The sequence below is a fragment of the Diabrotica virgifera genome, chromosome 3, assembly GCF_917563875.1.
Source record: "Diabrotica virgifera virgifera chromosome 3, PGI_DIABVI_V3a".
In the NCBI taxonomy this organism is placed as follows: Eukaryota; Metazoa; Arthropoda; class Insecta; order Coleoptera; family Chrysomelidae; genus Diabrotica; species Diabrotica virgifera.
In genome coordinates this window covers 244010758-244032481 of record NC_065445.1, presented here as the reverse complement: position 1 = coordinate 244032481, position 21724 = coordinate 244010758, and the positions used below count along the sequence as shown (strand labels likewise).

Genomic DNA, 21724 nt, shown 5'->3' with positions numbered 1-21724 from the left:
CGTGCCAACAGCTAGCAGTACACACCAACTTTCCACTGAAATTTTGGAAAATCTTAAGAAGTCATGGGGACATATATCTGAAGATGAATACCAAAAAGCAGAAGAGTTCATCAACAACGAAAGTGACATATTCTTTAAAGGAGAAATAACTGGCCGCACTGACTTAGTCCAACATCGGATTAACACTGACAACTCCAACCCCATAAGACAGGCACCAAGACGTCTTCCATTTGCAAAACAAAAAGAAGCTTTTGCCATCCTTGAAGATATGCGAAAGGAGAATGTCATCGAAGAGTCGAGTAGCCCCTGGTCTTCTCCAGTGGTGTTGGTAACCAAGAAAGATGGCTCAACGCGGTTCTGTGTCGACTACAGGAGGCTGAATAGCGTTACCAAGAAGGACAGCTATCCACTGCCCCGTATTGATGATACACTTAGTGCCTTGGCTGAGTCGAAATGGTTTTCCACTGTGGACCTCAAAAGCGGTTATTGGCAAGTTGCAGTACACCCTGAAGACAGAGAGAAGACCGCATTTTCTGCTGGAAATGGGCTCTACCAATTCAAAGTGATGCCATTCGGATTGTGTAATGCACCTGCCACGTTTGAACGTTTAATGGAGCTAGTACTTAGAGGACTTACATGGAAAATCTGTCTGGTATACCTCGACGACATTATGGTCATCGGAAAAGATTTCGACGAACATCTTGTAAATTTGAAAGAAGTTTTCACCAGACTAAGGAACGCTCACCTACAAGTAAATGCCAAAAAGTGCGAGCTCTTCCAAGAAAAAGTTAGTTTCCTTGGACATGTAATTTCATCCTCAGGAATTGCAGCAGATCAAGCGAAAATAAAAGCAGTACAGGAATGGCCCACACCAAGAAACAAACACGATATCCGAAGCTTCCTTGGTCTTTGCAGTTACTATCGTCGCTTCGTGAAAGATTTTGGTAAGATTGCCAAACCTCTCCATAATCTGACTGAGAGAAAGCTGTCATTTGACTGGACACCAGAGTGCCAGCTTGCCTTCACCACACTCAAGCATAAATTGACTACGGCTCCAATCCTGGCATATCCGAAAGAACAGGGTCTTTTCGTGCTTGATACAGATGCTTCTCAAAATGGTATCGGGGCGGTGCTTTCCCAAGTACAAGAGGGCGAGGAACGCGTCATAGGATACTTCAGCAAAACTTTGGGAAAAGCAGAAAGAAACTACTGTGTCACCAGAAAGGAGTTATTGGCAGTCGTCAAAGCAGTAGAACACTACCATTCGTTCCTCTATGGTAGAAAATTCTTGATAAGAACCGATCATTCTGCCTTGCAATGGCTTCTCAATTTCAAGGCACCTGAAGGTCAGATAGCTCGGTGGCTGGAGAAACTACAGACTTATGATTTTGAAATTCGTCACCGAGCGGGAAGAAGTCATGGGAATGCCGATGGTCTCTCGAGAAGACCATGCAACGGGAGGAACTGTCGATTCTGCGAGCGCCAAGAAGAACGAGATGGCCAGATTCTACAGTTGATGACCATAGAGGATAGAAATGACGAAGAAGCTCTAGAAAACCTTCAGGCTGAACAGAAGGAAGATACAGATCTAAAAATAGTTCGGGAGTGGCTGAACCACGGAGCTAGACCACAGTGGCAGAAGATTGCAAGATATGGGCAAGCAGTTAAGGGCTATTGGCTTCAGTGGGACTCCCTGTGTCTACGAGATGACATCATCACTCGTAAATGGGAGAGTCCAGATGGAACAAGAACAGTGCCCCAAGTTGTTCTCCCAAGGTCATGTGTTAAGGACGTGCTTGCAGAACTCCACGATAGCCGCTCTGGAGGGCATTTTGGAATCAATAGGACTCTGGCCAGAGTCCGTGAGAGGTATTATTGGGTTCATTGTCGGCAAGATGTGGAAGAATGGTGCAAACGATGTGACCTGTGTGCATCCAAGAAGAGACCCAAAACAAGACTTAGGGGAAAACTCCAACAATATATTACTGGAACTCCATGGGAACGAGTTGCTGTAGACATTTTGGGACCATTTCCAGAGACAGCATCAGGAAACAAATATTTGATGGTTGCTATGGATTATTTTTCCAAATGGCCTGAAGTAGTTGCACTACCCAACCAAGAAGCAGTCACAGTTGGTGAAGCCCTGCTTGAGAATGTCGTTTCCCGACATGGTGTTCCACTTCTGCTTCATTCTGACCAGGGGCGCAACTTCGAATCGGCAGTTTGGAAGACCATGATGGCTTTGTTAGGAATTAAGAAGACCAGAACAACACCGCTCCATCCTCAATCCGACGGCATGGTAGAAAGACATAACCGGACCATCAACAACTACCTGTCCCTGTTTGTAGACGAAAACCAGAGAGACTGGGACAAACTGGTGCCTCTGTTTCTGCTAGCATACCGAAGTTCCCAACACGATGCAACTGGTTACACTCCAGCAATGCTGTTAACTGGTCGAGAGATGAGGCTTCCCATCGATCTCCTACATAGTAATGTACCAGACGGAGAGGCGGGTCAAGAGACACTTCCCGAGTATGTCAGCGGTCTAAAGGATCGACTGGTTAAGGTCCACGATTTCGCCAGAAACAAGCTGCAACTCACCAGTGACCGGATGAAAGTTAGGTTTGATCAGAAATCCACACCTGTTAGCTTCAAGGAAGGTGATGCAGTTTGGCTCTACCAACCAACGAGAAGGAAAGGTCTAAGTCCCAAGCTGCAGCGGCCCTGGGAGGGACCGTACCTGGTCATTAAGAAGATAAACGACCTTGTGTATAGGGTGCAACTGACGCCACGAAGTAAGCCGAAGGTCGTCCACCTAGAGAGACTGTGTCCTTATGAAGGGCAGAATCCACCAACCTGGTCCATTTAGGTACTGTTCGGGGCGAACAGCCTGAAAGAAGGGGGCGGTGTTATAAATCACCTAGCATAGGTGTAAGTAGATGGAGTAAGTCAGACTAATAAGGAATCTGACAGTTATATTTGTCAATTTAGAAGTTTTGTCATAATAATTGTTTTTGTCACGTTTGAATTTTGGAGGACTTATTTTTGTACTTTAGTTTATTAGGAATTTTAATAAAATTGTTAAAACAGAGTAACAATTCTCTTAATCCCTGAACCCATCTAGAATTGTAACAGTATATTAGACACTTATTATTCAAATGTGGCAATTTGCTATAAGTGTGTTGTTTACAATTTTTTTAATAAAAGATATTTTGAATTTGAATTTAGATGGTATGGACACACAAATGAGAAAAGAGAAGAGCAATCCACTAAGAGTCATAACGGAATGGATACCACTAGGTAAAAGAACCAAATGCAGACCTAAACTGAGATGGAGGTAACAAAAGATAACATAATTAGAAGGAGCTATTAGACATGTAGCCCATTCCACGAATATACGACCCTCTTGGATTATCGCGACAACAAATATTTTACTGTGCAAAATATGAAGAATGAAAGTAAATTGCAAATTATATTGTTGTTTATTGGAGTAATTATTAGAGCAAAATACTTTCGTACTTCTTATGTTGCACACTAAATTATTCGTTGTCGCAATAATCCAAAACAGTCGTATATTCGTGGAATACACCATACAATATTCAAAGGCAGAGTTGACACATTCTATTTCACACTTTTCTATAACAAATTCATCAATTACATTTCTGATGCTCTAAATATGTTATAATTGGATTAGAGTCGTGATTTAGAACTCCCATGTTTATGGATATATTATGAACTCACTCAATTTTTTTTATAACATTCTCATGCATAAATGTAATCAACATTAATTTATATATTTAACAGCTAATAATTTACAGTCTACATGCTAATTGCTTTATCTAAAAGGCAATGCATCCTACAATGAATACAAATTGAAAGAAAATTTTCTATTTCTAATTATGGTATTGATGTTCCTACTTCCTACAGATGAGTGAATTATTTTTAAACTGCACATACTTGTGTAAAATCGATAAATTTCAATTCAAGTAAATGTTTAATAGCGTTTTAAAGATGTATGAATTGTTTATTTTAGCAAAAACCTTTAAAATATTTAGGTGGTAGCTATGATCTAATTGGGAATATGTTTTGTTTACTTTGAAAGGATATTATTGATTTTGAGGAACACAGTACACACTTTCTCTCCTTATGTATCTGTAAATTTATTTTGGAGACACAATAAAATCGTAGCATTAATTAATAAGAGCAGGAAAAACTCACCCAAAATCGTCGTCCATCGATTTAAAGAAAAATTTGTAGTTAGGCCTGTTGAGAACATTTTTAAAATCCACTAAAGTCACTTTATCCGGGGCTATTGGTATCTTTACTAAATACGGGGTTTCTTCGTCGTCTATGTGATAAATAACTTTCGTTTCTTCCATTTTTTCATGCACTATTTTACAAAATTATTACTTTTCTGACAGAAGCAATAACACACTCAACATGGCGGCCACAATAATATCATTGTGCGATCTAGGGACTTTTTCAACTGGGTGATGGTTCCTTTCTCCTATTGCCAACATTAACCACAAAACTGAAAGTATTGACACTATTGACAGCTTGGAAAATATTTACGTTTTGTGAATAATCTTAACTCGGCAGAAGTATTAGAACATAATATTACGATTTAAACAAGAAATAAAATAATAAAAATTATTTCGTAAAGTTACAAAATTGTAATAAAATTGTATTATAAATTTTAAAAGATTGCACACATTACTAATGTTGCACTCGGCCCCGAGTCAAGTACGACGTCGAACGTATGAATTATCCTACTCGAACAGTTCTCAGATATTCTGTATGTCAAAAAGTGTATTTATTTGTTATTGCGAATGACATTTAATTTAAAAATACATTTAAAAATCACTTTCTATATTTTTTAATATAGCAAACATATCTAGTGAATAATTGTTATGAATAACTTAACCGGAAAATTAAAACGCGTTCGAATTATATTATGACAGTATTCAATATTTACGCGAGTTTGAATAAAGTATTTCAATATTTACAAGATTAGATAGCAAATACTTTACACATTAACTCTTTATTTAAGCAATTTAAAAGTAGAACTTTTATATTAATAGTATAAGAAGAATGGACAGCACTGTTAGATTCATACAAAAAGGTAAGACTATTTTTTTAGCAATTTAGTAAGATTTAAGAACTGAAGACCTTTCACTATCACTACATTATTCATTATTTGGTAGTTTTTGTTCACTTCCGATTTTGATCTAAAGTCATCGTCCAAATTTACCTTATTTATTAACGAAACAAACTTATTATAATACTCTAAAACTTGAATTTAAATGCTATAACAAATATTTCAGCACAATCTGGTACAGGTTATTCCCAATTTTCTCATTCTGTTGTTTGATTGTTATCTAGTTTGTGAACTATGAAAATTATTGTTGGTGAATAAAAGAGTTAAAATTTGAAGCAGTCTAATAGAAGTCTTTCACATGCTTCCTCACACATTCTTAAAATAAAAGGTATTTGTAATTTTTTTAGATATTGAGTTGAATGACCTAATAACTATAAAAATCCCTCCCTATGGATTTTTAACCATGAAGAATGAATTATATAATAACTTTATATTTAAAGAGACATATTTTGCTAGTTTTTTTATGTCTATTACTTGTTGATTCATATATTTTGCTGAGTCATTGATTGTTTGAAGAAATCTCACATTTAAAGCAAATTTTTAATTACTGATTCATATATTTTTCATAAATGGCATATATTGCATGAAAATTGCTCTCACTAAGCTAGTATCACGCTCTCAACTGTGGTTAGGAAAAAGAAGCAGAGAAAGGCCACAAATTAGATGGGCTGATGACATAAAGAAGTTTGGAGGACACAACTGGAAACAAGTGGCGCAAAATAGAAAACACCGGATGGAATTGGGGGAGGCCTATGTCCAAAGTTAGATTACTGAAACCTAAAGAAGAGGATGCTAGTATCATTCTCTATGACCACTAATTTGTTGATCTGCATAGACTGTAGAAAATTAAAACTAAATAAAGTTTATTAAAAATTACATAAACGATGGGTTTTTGACAAAACATTGTAAGCGACAAAATGCACATTTTTCAGGACACCACTTTAACTTCTAACAACTTTTTGGCTAATATATTTAAAATTTTTAAACTACGATAAATTAGTAGAGTAGTAGATTATTTACTAATTTATCATAATTTAAAAATTTTAATTATATGAACCAAAAAGTTGTTAGGAGGAAAAGTTGTCTCCTTGAAAATGTGCGTTTGTCGTTTACGTTGTTTTGTCAAAAACCCATCGAAACATACTTTTACTTCCAACAACTAAGTGAATAAAACTGAGATATATGGGACATGTGATGGGAGGAGATAAATATCTAATACTCCCAAGTCATTATGCAAGGAAAAATCCAGGAAAAAAGATCCATAGGAAGGATGAAGCTGAAGAACCTTAGGATGGTTTGGATGTAATAACAACCGATTATTTAGAGCCGCAGTCTCAAAAGTAAAAATTGCTCTGATGATTGCCAACCTTTGAACGGGAGATGGCACCTAAAGAAGAGCAGAAGACATCAATTTAATTATCGTTTGTATAATTTTTGGTTAGGCTCATTATGTCCATGGGTTTTTGATTTTTTATAGACATGAAGACTCTACATTTAACTTTCTTGCCATTTAGGTAAGTATGATAAAATTCTTTTTGATATAAAAAACTGTGTGAATGAATTGTATGACAAGTTTTAGTTAAATCACGAATATATTTTAGCAATGATTTTACAGAACTCAAACAAGGTCTCACAATGGTAATATATTGTAGATATTTTACAAATCATTGTATAAAACAACATTACCTATAAACAATATGTAGGTAAATACCAATGGCTAGTTTAGCTTATCATTTTTATCGAACAATTACAAAATGTAATAAAGAAAATATAAAATGTGTAAACAATATTTGTGTAAATACCAACTGCCAGTTTTTCTTATATTTTATCGAACAATAAATTACAAAACTTATTTAATCAAAAGGTAATTTAATTAACTAGTTTTGATGGAAAATAAGCCACAATTTTACTAAAAAAAAAATGATTTTATTAACATTTCGACGTCCAAATTTTTTAATTTTTGTTTAATTCATTAATATTTTTTGTATTTTGACAACGACACCCGATGTAGGCGTTAAAACGTTAATAAAATCATTTTTTTGTAAAATTGTCGCTTATTTCCCATCAAAACTAGTTAATTGCAAAAATGCCACAAGAAAATAGCTTCAGAACAACATAAAAGTAATTTAATTAAGACATATCATAGTTTTTTCTATTCATAAGGTATTAATACTATCGGTAAAGTAGGTCAGATCAGCTTCTTTTAAGAAGTATTTCCATTAATGTAAAAACATTTAAAAACTGCTAAACGAAGAATAATTGGGTTACAGATTGTATATTTAAGTGTCATTGTATTAAGTATCATTATTTACTATATTTATCTTATCCAAATTATTTTTAACCTTTGTATTTTTCCAGTTAGGTACCTCAGTTCGGTTTGTGATCGATTTTTTGTAAAACTGGTTGCCTACATTATGGAAAATTTGTAGTAATGTAACTTGAATTTATGTTATTTGCTCAAAAACTACCAAACATGTGGAATTTATTTTAATGTGAATGTTTCACTTTTGCCTTAAAATACAGTAGCCAGTTTGGTGTTGTTTTATTTGTTGTAGCTTATTTATCAGTCGTATCACTATCATAATTGACCTTCACGAAGTAAAAGCATGTACACCATGCAAATTATCTATACCTACATACAGGGTGAGTTTTTAGTGCGGGATCGGTCGATAATTCCATTACGGTATAGAATATCAAAAAAAGTTATTTAGAAAAAATGTAGGCAATGATATTCTCCACGCTTGGAAAATATGTCCATTTCTACAGGGTCATCAATAACAGCGTGGTATATCAAACATATAATTTTTTAAATGGGACACCCTATATATTTTTTCATATTTATATTCCCCTCATAATTCTTGTTCATATAATATAGGGTTTTGCATTACTATACAGAGTATTTAACAAGTTATGACCATTTTTATTTCGAAATCCCTATGAGATTAACACCCTGTATTTAAAGAAGTAATTCATAGACAATAATTTGTTTTATGTAGTAAGATAAACAATATACTGTAGTTTTTAAATGAAGTCCAATTGAAATCATCGACGAATGTTTGTATACAGGGTGAACTACAAAACCAAATTACGATTTTCTCTATTTTTTAAATGGATCACCCTATATTTTATTTTTCAAAAATATTGTATTTATTATACTCTTTCATTTTTATATAGCATTCCCTATATCTAGACTTATTACTTTCGGAGATATTTTTAGTTTTCTTCAACTTTCGGGAATACATTCAATTTTTCTAGTATAAATGAGTTAATATTGAATGATAATTAAACAAAATTATTTTTATTCAATAAATAACTAGCACAAAATATAAACCATAGCAATATGCAATGAATGTATCAATAAATGTGATATTAAGGAATTATCATATTTCCCTAATATACAAGAATCATACAATTCCTACAAAAGGAATATAGGTATCTTGCGTATAATAAAATTACGTGTATAAAAATAAGATTATTTTTATTTAATAAACAACTCACACAAAACATAAATCAAAACAATATACCACTAATTTAATAGCTTTTAGATTATTATATCAACAGCATTCTAAGCCAAGAAGTTTTTAGTAACACATTCCTAATTGCAGATTGTGACCCGCAGTTATTAATAATATAATTTTCATATTAAATTTCATTAATACCCCCTCTGTGGCTCAGTGGTAAGAGCGCCTAACCTTTGGATCGAAAGTTCCGAATGGTAGTGAGTTCGAATCCCACCAGGGTCAGGAATTTTTTCATTTATTATAAATTAATAAATGAAAATAGTTTCTGTCCTTGTGGGATCGGTACTCACCGGAGGGACCGCAGACGTTCGGATACAATTAGCGTCTCTTTGCAAAGACAATGACGTCGACTTTACAAAGTAACAAGACACTTACTCAACACACACACTACACATTACATCTGAGTTAGTGATGTTATACAATTACGTGGCTAAAGGTTCTAGTTCTAAACCAAGGCCAGAATAAGAGAAAAAAAATTCATTAATATGCATCAAGAAATCCCTACTTTGTTAACATTCAAACTAGGTGATCTATAAATGTTTAAGGTGATATTGTTAGAGATTATGTGATTGGTCCACATTTTTTGACGGTTGAGGTTATTATACGACGATGCTCCAGTTCTTCCAAAATTGATTTTTTTAAGTGGGGCTATATAAAAAAACCTTGTATACCAGAAGCATCCAACAGCGCTTGATGATATGAAAAATAGAATAAAAGAAGCTTTTAATAATATTGACTTACAAAAATGTTAGAAATGTGGCTCGGTCATTTGAATATAGGTTACAAAATTGCATAGACGTTGAAAGTGGTCATATTCAAAATTTACTTTAGACTTATATTCTTAACATCACATTAATTGGTACATTCATTAAATTTTGTTATGGTTTATTATTTTTTTGTTAGTTATTTAATTGAATGAAAATATTTGTTATATTATTACATAATACTTATTTCTTAATAGGTCTTAGTATAAGAGCTGTGAGACATTTTTGAGTAGGTATTTTAGGCAACCTGAAAATTTTTCAGGTGACTTTTCCATGATAGCCTAATACAAAAATGCCGGTCTGGCTGGAGGGTAGCGGTTATTTTCCCCAAAAATCCCCCCCAAAGTTAAAAAAAGGGTAAAAATTGTTATTACAAAAAATATCATTGACGTGACTTTAAAGTAAATATAAATATTCAAATATAAAAAAATAAACAGGCCAGGCGATTTGAGGGAGATTTTAACTGTGCAAGATACTTGCACGGGCGTCCCAGGATTATTTTCAGGGGATGCATCTGAACTTCAGAAGATTTCATCTGAATCTGTACATACTATTAACGAATATAAAATATACAACTATACATACATAGCTATGTACATTCCTTCCGGACAGAGAGGTGCAATTGTTATTTTGACAGGGTATTTTTTAATATTAAAAATAAATATTCTAAAAAAGACAGGTTTTTTTGGTGAAATTTTCCAACTACCATGTGATTAAACAAATTACGCGTGCATTATAAATGAAAAGCGCTATAGGTAAGCACCAGTGTGAGAAGGAGCGTATACCGATAGCTGTTTGCGTCCTCTGTTGTAACTGAGCGAGTCCGTTCGCTCGAGAAAAATCACGTGACCTGGCGATACCTATGTTGTTGTAAGTAACTTTTTTTAAATTAATTATAAATATATAGGTAAAAAAGTATAAAACTATAAACTAAATTAATTCTGTGTTCGAATCTTGTACTTCTTCAAACTCCTCATCTGAGCTTAAATATTCATTCCCTTTTTCTTCGTCAGACTCCCCTCGAGACTCAGATTCCTCTTCTACCTGATCTGTAAATAGTTGTAATATGTATTTAGAGTTAATTAAAAATTAATTAGTGATTAATTAATTGAGTTGCTACGTATTATTACTTATATAACCAATACTTAATACCTTTCCTTATATAACCAATCACATCAGGTTTTTTATTTCTTAGTATATGGACAAAACGTATTGTCGAGTGGAGGCCGCGAGAAGAAGCACTACGGAGCAGAGGACGCCCACTAACCAGATGGGCCGATGATTTGAAACATGTTGTCGGTAACTGGATGCAAGCCGCACAAAATAGAGATGAATGGAAAGAGCTGAGGGAGACCTATGTCCAGCAGTGGACGCGTACGGGTTGATGATGATGATGATGATATGACCAAAGTAGCTCATTTTTTTCCTTCATAGCGTTGAGTATTGCTTTTTCCTTTTTCATCTTTCTTAATGTTTCCGTGTTTGCTACGTGTTGTGTCCATGATATTTTTTACATTATTCGATAACACCACATCTCAACAATGGCAAGTCTTTCTTCAGATGCGCCCGTGATTGTGCAGGCTTCGACTGACGAGTCTGAGGAAGAAGAAGAGAATGAATATTTAAGCTCTGATGAGGAGTTTGAAGAAGAAGTACAAGATTCGGACACCGAATTTATTTAGCTTATAGTTTTATACTTTTCTACCTATATATTTATAATAATAAATTTGTCTTTTTCTATCATATTTGCAAAATCTATTGTATAGTACGTATTATTTTCCTTTAATTAAGGAAAAGTTACTTAAAAAACTATAATATATAATAATTACTCTAACGTTTCAAGGCACAACAACATGGGTATCGCCAGGTCACGTGATTTTTCTCGAGCAAACGGACTCGCTTCGCTAGAACAGAGGACGCAAACAGCTATCGGTATACGCCCTTTCTCACAGTGCTGCTTACCTATAGCGCTTTTCATTTATATGCACGCGTAATTTGTTTGACGACATGGCAGTTGGAAAATTTCACCAAAAAAACCTGTCTTGTTAGAATATTTATTTTTAATACTAAAAAATACCCTGTCAAAATAACAATTGCACCTCCCTGTCCGGAAGAAATATACATATATATAGCTATGTATGTACAGTTGTATATTTTATATTCGTTAATAGTATGTACAGATTCAGATGAAATCTTCTGAAGTTCAGATGCATCCCCTGAAAATAATCCTGGGACGCCCGTGCAAGTATCTTGCACAGTTAAAATCGCCCTCAAATCGCCTGGCTTGTTTATTTTCTTTATATTTGAATATTTAAATTTACTTTAAAGTCACGTCACTAACATTTTTTGTAATAACAATTTTTACCCTTTTTTAACTTTGGGGGGGATTTTTGGGGAAAATAACCGCTACCCTCCAGCCAGACCAGCATTTTTGTATTAGGCTATCATGGAAGAGTCACCTGAAAAATTTTCAGGTTGCCTAAAATACCTACTCAAAAATGTCTCACAGCTCTTGGACCATCTGGATCCCGCGTATGAAAAAAAAAGTTGATTAATAGCAAGCTGAAAATTTGTTAATAGCTTAAGGGTGTCGGACACTTTGATGTATGGGAACACTGGAACAGGGGAAGTTTTAATTGTGGACCAGGTTAAAAATTTGGAACGGTCAAACCATGAAAACGGCACATTTATTTTGTCCGACAGAACAGACTTAAACTCTCCGAACAGAGATTAAACTCTCATGCAAAAATCAGACTGCTATTTATCACCTGTCATAATTCCTGTCATTTGACATATTCTACATGTTCCACTCATTAAAACGTCCATTTGGTGATAAATAGCAGTCTGATTTTTGCATGAGAGTTTAATCTCTGTTCGGAGAGTTTAAGTCTGTTCTGTCGGACAAAATAAATGTGCCGTTTTCGTGGTGTGACCGTTCCAAATTTTTAACCTGTTCCACAATTAAAATTACCCCTGTTCCAGTGTTCCCATATATCAAAGTTTATCCGACTAGACACCCTTAAGCTATTAACAAATTTTCAGCTTGCTATTAATCAACTTTTTTTTCATACGCGGGATCCAGACCTATAAGTTATTTATATTTATAAGAATTGAATGTATTCCCGGCAAATGAAGAAAACTAAAAATATCTCAGAAACTAATAAGTTTAGGTATAGGAAAGCTATACAAAAATGAAAGAGTATCATAAATACAATATTTAAAAAAAAAATAAAATATAGGGTGATCTATTAAAAAAAATTGAGAAAATCGTAATTTTGTTTTGTAGTTTAAAAGTGCTTATAAAAATGAATGTTCTACTAAAAAATGATTGGCTTAGAATGCTGTTGATATACCAATCTAAAAACTGTTACATCAGTTGTATGTTGTTTTGATTTATGTTTCATGTAAGTATTTATTAAATAAAAATAATCTTGTTATATTATTATATACAATACAAAGTTTTTTTTGTAGGAATTTTACGATTCTTGTATATTAGTGAAATATGATAATTTCTTAATATCACATTTATTGGTATATTCACTTCATATTGCTATGGTTTATATTTTGTGTTAGTTATTTATCTAATAAAAATAATTTTGTTTAATTATCACTCAATATCTACTAACTTATTTCTACTAGAAAAATTGAATGTATTCCCGAAATTTGAAGAAAACTAAAAATATTTTGGAAAGTAATCAGTTTAGATATAGGTAATGCTATATAAAAATGAAAGAGTATATTAAATACAATAATGTTGAAAAATAAAATATAGGGTGATCCATTTAAAAAAATAGAGAAAATCGTAATTTGGTTTTGTAGTTCACCCTGTATGCAAATATTCGTCAATGATGTGAATTGGACTTAATTTAAAAACTACAGTATATTGTTTATCTTATTACATAAAACAAATTATTGTCTACGAATTACTTCTTTATATACAGGGTGTTAATATCATAGTGATTTCGAAATAAAAATGGTCATAACTTGTTAAATACTCTGTATAGTAATGCAAAACCATATATTATATGAACAAGAATTATGAGGGGAATATAAATATGAAAAAATATATAGGGTGTCCCATTTAAAAAATTATATGTTTGATATACCACGCAGTTACCGATCACCCTGTAGATATGAACATATTTTCCAAGCGTGGAGAATATCATTGCCTACATTTTTTTTAAATAACTTTTCTCGATATTTTATACCATAATGGGGTTATCGACCGATCCCGCACTAAAAACTCACCCTGTATAACATTTTAAAATGTAATAAAAATTATAATTATCAAGGGGTACTCAACAACAACCAATTAGTACAGGCGAGATCTGTTTTGAATTTCACAATTTCCTTTTTTGTCTGAAATCACTTCAGGATGTAAATCACTTCAGGATATGCTTAATTTTTTATTTAACAAAATCTGAAAAAAAAAACTGAAAAAATTTCCTTTTTGCGCCCATATTTTCGCCTATAACTCGAGAGATATTTTTTCAACAATAAAAATTATACAGGGTGTTTGGTCAAGAATGGGCCATAGCTTAACCTCAGATTCCTGAGCGTAAAATAGGTCGATTTAAGCTAACTTACCTTAATACGAAATTTGATAATAACTGAAATACAGGGTGTCAAAGTTACACTTTTATTTTACTTATTCTTGAATATTTCCTGACAGGCATGGGATAACAACGCGAAATTTGGTAAGCGGGGGTTTTTTGGGACGAGAAATCTAAATTCGGCACTTAAAATGATATTTGAATGCTGCGTGTAACTTTGCATCGATCGCTATACGGTTTTACTAATTTTGAGTCATTTTGACTAAACTTTGGGTCATCATTGTTTAAACAGAAATGACTTTAAAACAGGAACTAAAGATTAAAACTCAACTTTTCAATACGCTTCGATTGATGTGTTACATGTACTATTTCTACGACTATAACGGCACTTCTGGTTAGAACTTTTTAATCGGAAATGATTAAAATCCAAAACCAAAATTTGTTCTCATCTTGCTAAGGCACGTCGAATGATATATCGCTTATACTATTTCGGTGACTTTAGAACAGTTCATACGGTTGCAACTCTAAAACCGGAAGTCCGATGTCAAATTTCTCATCCTTAGTACCACCCTTGGGTTATAAGCTTTCATTTGACACCTCATTTGTCATTCTGTCTTTATTAATAATGGAGGAGTTGTATTCGCGGACGGAAAGACAGATGAACAGACAGTCATGAAACCGGAAGTACATATTTGTTCTCATCTTGCGAAGTAGCGTCGAATAATATATCACGTGTACTATTCCGGTGACTTTAAAACAGTACTTCTGGTCGCATTTATAAAACCGGAAGTCCTAGGTCAAATTTCGCACATTTAGTACCATCCTTGGATTATAAGCTTTCATTCGACACCTCAATTGTTATTCTACCTGGTATAGTGACGAAGGAGTTATATTCGCAGTCGGACGCACAGACGGACATACAGCCTATGTCAAATTTCTCACATTTAGTACCATCCTTGGATTGTAAGCTTTCATTTGACACCTTATTTGTCATTCTACCTGGTATAATGACGTAGGAGCTATATTCGCGGTCGGACGGACCGACGGGCAGATATCCTAGGTCAAATATCACACCTTTGGTACCATTCTTGGATTATAAGCTTCCATTTGACACCTCAAATGTCATTTTAGCTGTTATAATGACGGAAGAATTATATTCGCGGTCGGACGGACCGACGGACAGACAGCCTAGGTCAAATATCTCACCATTAGTATCATCCTGGGATTACAAGCTTTCATTTGACACCTCATTTGTCATTATACCTGGTATAATGACGTAGGAGTTATATTCGCGGTCGGACGGACCGACGGAAAGACAGTCTAGGTCAAGTATCTCACATTTACTACCATCCTTAAATTATAAGCTTTCATTTGACACCTCATTTGTCATTCTAGCTGTTAGAATGACCGAAGAATTATATTCGCGGTCGGACGGACCGACGGACAGACAGCCTAAGTCAAATATCTCACCTTTAGTACCATCCTTGGATTACAAGCTTTCATTTGACACCTCATTTGTCATTCTACCTGGTATATTGACAGAGCAGTTGTGATCACAGACAGACAGACAGACGGACAGACGGACGTGGATAATTCAAAGTTTTCACATTTTTTCAAAATTAGGTGAAAACAAAATTGAAATCGGTCAACTAGGAGAGCCAAGGGATTTTTATAAAGTTATTGTGGTGGGGGTAAGCCCTCTGCGCTCCAAGCCGATTCTCGATACCCCACTACCATAACTTTAAAAATACCCTGGGCTCATTTCGACTATTTAAACTGCTTATTGGTCCCAGCCATAGATTAAGGTGTTTTCATTAATCTAAGGTCCCAGCACAATTTTTTTGCGGACCCTGGATTTTGAAAGTGTTAGGCAAGAACTATTAAACCAATCCTAACGTTTAGCCCACGCTTCAGTCATATAAAATTTTTCTAGGCGGAATATGTGAAGGCTATAATATAATGTATATAGAAGGGGTCCAAAGAATTTAAAGGAGAAACTCCAATTTTTTTTTTCACCTTTTTCCGAATTATTGCTATTTTTTCAAGCAATAAACATTAAATTTTCAGTCTCTAGCTAGTCAAATATTATGTAAAATTGAAAAAACGAAACTTTTCTTCTTTAATTTTTTGTTGGTGCAATTTATCTCGGGTTATAGGAGAAAATAAGGCGCAAAAAGAAAAAAAATCGGGGATTGATTAGATTGTAGATTTCTAAATTCTAAGGATTTAACTTTCAGATAATAAGTGTACCTACTTAATAGTAATTTTTATAGATTTACAACAAACAATTGAAAAAACGTGTTAAGTAGATAACGACGTAATACTCTTACCTAATTGAAAAAAATATTTTTAAATGTCCATTTTATGTACCCTGTAAAAATAATGTAGGTACCCACTCCTAAAACTGCATTCTTTTGCAATTTTATTACTCCGTGGCGATTGACAAAACACTGTAGTTGTTTGTTAAAGAAACACTTACTATGGGTAACTAAATTTTACAGTAAAGGAAGCATTGTTTTTGTGGATACTGTATGAAAATACACCACTATTAAATAGACTTAGACCAATCAAGTTAGTAAAAAATAAGCCGTTTTTCGACATAATTGAAAAGACGAGGTTTGACAGTTGAAATGTGTAGTATGAGATATTACAAAAAGGCTACCATCTTGGGATTCATCAATTTTTTAGTGGAACATTTTTTAAATAAACAATCAAAACGTCAAACTTAGTTTTTTGCTCATAACTTAAAAACTTGTTTATTTAGAAATTTGACGTCCACAGTTAACTTTTTGAGAAAAAAAAGATACATCGAATGAGATACACCAAATTAAAATCGGTTAATAAACAAAAAAGTTATTGCAAAACGGACGACAAAATCACTGTTTTTGAATATTGTTAATAACAATTGTATTGTTTATTAAAATATTTTTAAATATACCTAAACTTGAGGGCATTATGGTGTTTGAAATGTGTGCAAAAAATGGTCCAGATCTGTTAAATAGTTTTTGCAAAATTTAATTTGTTTATAAATTTTTTTGAAAAACGAGCTAAGTTCTGAGGCTGGTCCAGTTAATATGGCTGAATGTATCTCAATAATCAGGGACTCATTTCCTTCGTTAAGATGTATACTAATACCCTATGAAAAAAAAAAGTAAAAAAAATTACATGTACGTACACAAAATTATTTGTTAATAAATAGCAGTTTTTAAGCTTATAAACAATTACAATAATTTCGTAGAAATTAGATCAAATTAAATGGCAATAAAAAATACTGAAAGCTGGTTAAAATACACAACTTATAAAAAAATTTTTAGGTCCTACGACCCTTGGGGTCTGAGATAGCCCCTTTTTTTGAAAAAATCACTGTTACGTTAATTAACAACACTAAGATCTGAAATTAACCAATCTTTTATAAGAAAAGTCAAAGTTTTTAACAAAGTTTTTAGTAAGAAAAAATGTTAAAAATTGTTTAAACAGTATTGTTATAAAGAAAGAGTATTTTGCGTTCCGACTAAAGTAAAAAAAAATTATGGGCGCAGCCGAATGAGAATAAATTCGCGGACTAGCATTCGCTAGCGCTAGACCGTTGCAGCCCATTTTTAACAGTGACAGTATACCGGATTTGAAGCTTAATATTATATTTATATATTTTGGTAGAAACTTGAATTTTATGAATATTACTATGTTGCACATTTATTTAGTAAAATTATATTTTAAATAAATAAATTTAAAAAATAACAATAAAAAGGCCACAAAGTCAAAATATGCCACAGAAAAAAAGTTACGCGACCTTATAGACGAGTGGTACGTGGTACTCCCCCCAAAAAAAAAACGCTCATTTCTCGAGATATCAACCACGGTGTGGTGAATGGCTAATTTTGGTCTTACTTTATACTTTTTATGGTGCTGAAAACAAAAATGAGTTTTATTTTGAATTTTAGATGGGGAAACATTGTCAAAATCGCAGTTTTACCCTAAAAATAAAAAAAATGAAATCACGTTTTTCTTAAAATTAAAAGTTACACCACTTTCTTTCTATAAAACATTTTGTTCTCTGTACTCTAGATTTTAACTTAAAATTAATTAAACAGCTAAATTTCAAATTTTGTTACTCAACTTTTGCGATTAAACTTTGCAATTCAAGAATCTGCACCTTTTACTTCAAACAATTTATAACTTTCTTTATGGCAAGACAGAAATATTGAAGCAGGTCCCATTGTCTTCAGAAAGATGAGAAATATATACTATAAAAATATCAGAAAAAAATATTACAATGGAACAGAGTTGTAGCAAATTAAACTCAAAAAAAGTGATTTTTTTTATTTTTAGGTTAAGTTGCGATTTTGATAATGTTCCCCCACGTAAAATTCAAAACAACCCTAATTTTCGTTTTCAGCACCATCAAAAATATAAAGTATGAGCAAAATTAGTATCAGTATCTCGAGAAATAAGCTTTTTTTGGGGTGTGCCGCTCGTCTATAAAGTCACATAACATTTTTCCTATTGCATACTTTAAATTAAATTTTTTTGGAAAACTTCTTCATAAATTATATTTTATTTCTGTGTTAGTTAAAATTATAAACTAAAAAGTTTGTCACTCAACTTTTTTTGTAAGCATGAAACTAACGAAATCTGACGACAAAATGTTTAAAAATTAACAACTTCTCTTTTAACGTCTTGAGTCATTTTGGACAAATCTCATTGTTATCTAAATGCTTCAAAGATAACACAGTAAAATTTTCAAAAGGAAATATTTACAGCGACCAAAAATACAGTGAGGTAAAATTGAAAAATCATCAAAATTTATTTTTCGCATTTTTGCATAAAATTTGATTTTTGAACATGTTCCACTAATTCTAGAAAAAAATTAACTCCATATTCGGATTCAGAGACCTCGAAAACATAAGGAATGACGAAAATTTGTCATTCACTTTAAAGTGGATTTTTGTGGTCGGGATAAGGTAATTTTAATAGTTGCTCCGCATGCCGGTCGCCAAACGCGCCCACTATTCAGTCAGTCGACTACGCCCGCTATTTTTTACTTTAGTCGGAACGCAAAATACTCTGTGTTTATAACACTCCTATTTAAAAAATTTTTAACATTTTTTCTTACCAAAAACTTTCTTAAAAACTTTGACTTTTCTTATAAAAGATTGGTTAATTTCAGCTCTTAGTGTTGTTAATTAACGTAACAGTGATTTTTTCAAAAAAAGGGGCTATCTCAGACCCCAAGGGTCGTAGGACCTAAAAATTTTTTTTGAAAGTTGTGTATTTTAACCAGCTTTCCGTATTTTTTATTGCCATTTAATTTGATCTAATTTCTACGAAATTATTGTAATTGTTTATAAGCTTAAAAACTGCTATTTATTAACAAATAATTTTGTGTACGTGTATGTAATTTTTTTTTACTTTTTTTTCATAAGCTGTTAGTATACATCTTAACGAAGGAAATGTGCCCCGGATTATTGAGATACATTCAGCCATATTAACTGGACCAGCCTCAGAAAGTAGCTCGTTTTTCAAAAAAAAAATTATAAACAAATTCAATTTTACGAAAACTATTTAACAGATCTGGACCATTTTTTGCACACCATTCAAACACCGTAGTGCCCTCAATTTTGGGTATATTAAAACGTATTTTAACAAACAATAAAATTGATATTAACTATATTCAAAAACAGTGATTTTGTCATCCGTTTTGCAATAACTTTTTTGTTTATTAACCGATTTTTATTTAGCGTATCTCATTCGATGTATCTTTTTTTTCTGAGAAAGTTACCTGTGGACGTCAAATTTCTAAATAAACAAGTTTTTAAGTTATGAGTAAAAAACTAAGTTTGACGTTTTGATTGTTTATTTAAAAAATGTTCCACTAAAAAATTTATGAATCCAAAGATGGTAGTCTTTTTGTAATATCTCATACTACACATTTCAACTGTCAAACCTCGTCTTTTCCGTTATGTCTAGTAAAAACCTAACTTGATTGGCCTAACTATGTAATATAGAAAAAAAGAGAATAGTTTCAGAGCTGTAATTAAGCTTAAGATAACCTTGATGATTTTCAATCTCTGGTAAGAGCCACATAATAACATAAGAAGAAGAAATCTTACAAGGAGTAATTCTAAGGTAAATTCTTACCGAGTTTTGGAATAGATTATATATTCTTTTTCTCATGATCATCTTTCAGTGCGTCACAGTTTTTCGATTTCTTTCCAACGCATTAAATTGTATGTGACAGAAAAAAACGCACGTCGCTGATTACATTTCGTCGGTGACATTTATAACATTTATTCTAGTTATTCTAGTTGTCGATAGATGGCGCCATAATAAAAAAAATAATTTATTTTTAATTAGATAATAATATTACAAATATAATCTGTATATTGTTCTGAAGCTATTTCCTTGTGGCATTTTTATGATTAATTATTTATATGGGAAATAAGCCACAATTAAAATATGTAAATATTTAATTTAATATATTAACCATATAAATAATTAATCATAATCTGTATAATTTATAAGACTATACAAATCAAAGAAAATACCATTTTATAAATGCAAGAAACACATTTGATTTGTTTTTATTCCAAATTGAAAATAAAATGTGACAACTGTCAGATTTAACTAAAATATCATGTTAGAATAAATGTCATAAATGTGTATTATCACGGACTTACCCTTTTTCCTGTCATTTGTTACGCACTGAAAAATGATTATGAAATGGACAATACCTATTGTTATTGTTATTTATTGTGTGGACTACATATTTACTTGTAACTTCATTTTATTGTGATATGTAACGTGTTGTTCTTGTTATAGATGACACCAAATCAACAACTGAAGATGTGGAAAATTTTAAAGTTCAAATTCAGAAAATTGATGGGTCGGTGGTAAAGGCACCAGAAGATCTTTCTTATGTTGATGTAACTGTACCAGAAGGTCATTTCAATCTAATCAGGTAAGATTTTGTGATATTGCATAAATACATATAGATCGGGCAGTATCGTCGCCCCCGCTAGCGAAATTATTCCGATTCGATTTTTTTGCACAAACTTACTCAAAAAGAGGTCCTTATAACATATCCACAGGGTGCCGGGCGGTGCCGTGGTCGAAAAATTGTTTAAACATTTTTTTAAACAAAATCAAGAAAATAATTTTTTCATTTCGAAAAATTTTTTTTGGATAAATTGGGTCATTCTGAGCAAAAAAAGGCTCTTGTCATTTTTCTCTAAAATTGATTGTTGTCGAGTTATATGCAATTAAAAATATGAAAAATGCGAAAATAGCCATTTTCATGGGTTAAGAGGAAACAGTAGCGATCAACAGGTAGCGAAAACGCGTTCCAAGATTGCGGCTGTAATTTTGAATATTTTTTCGAGATATTTGGCACACGTATTCATAATATAATAGGTCTGGATCCCGCGTATGAAAAAAAAGTTGATTAATAGCAAGCTGAAAATTTGTTAAATAGCTTAACAGTGTCTAGTCGGACAAACTTTGGGATATGGGAACACTGGAACAGGGGAAGTTTTAATTGTGGAACAGGTTAAAAATTTGGAACGGTCAGACCACAAAAACGGCACATGTATTTTGTCCGACAGAACAGACTTAAACTCTTCGAACAGAGATTAAACTCTCATGCAAAAATCAGACTGCTATTTATCACCAACTGGGCGTTTTAATGAGTGGAACATGTAGAATATGTCAAATGACAGGAATTATGACAGG

At 32.8% G+C, this 21724-nt stretch overlaps 2 protein-coding genes across 9 annotated transcripts in view; one reads left to right on the top strand and one right to left on the bottom strand.

Annotated features, from left to right (window-relative positions):
- Positions 1–4484, bottom strand: part of LOC114328266 (segment polarity protein dishevelled homolog DVL-3) — a 119411-nt gene extending 114927 nt beyond the window's left edge. For 5 of the 6 annotated variants that reach the window (XR_007697308.1, XR_007697309.1, XR_003652141.2 and 2 more), the window contains exon 1: positions 4219–4484. Coding sequence is in view for 2 of the 6 variants with exons in the window: in XM_028277077.2 (XP_028132878.1) it covers positions 4219–4379 (161 nt within the window). In the remaining 4 variants the exon portion in view is untranslated. The remainder of the gene's footprint in view (positions 1–4218) is intronic. The other variant, XM_028277079.2, reaches the window with a different exon arrangement.
- A 339-nt stretch (positions 4485–4823) lies between these two features.
- Positions 4824–21724, top strand: part of LOC114328265 (copper-transporting ATPase 1) — a 204074-nt gene continuing 187173 nt past the window's right edge. Inside the window, exons 1-2 of one of the 3 annotated variants that reach the window (XM_028277069.2) lie at positions 4824–5122; positions 20816–20954. In XM_028277069.2, the coding sequence (XP_028132870.1) occupies positions 5092–5122; positions 20816–20954 (170 nt within the window). In that variant the 5' untranslated portion in view covers positions 4824–5091. The remainder of the gene's footprint in view (positions 5123–20815; positions 20955–21724) is intronic. The other 2 variants (XM_028277071.2, XM_028277070.2) reach the window with 2 other exon arrangements.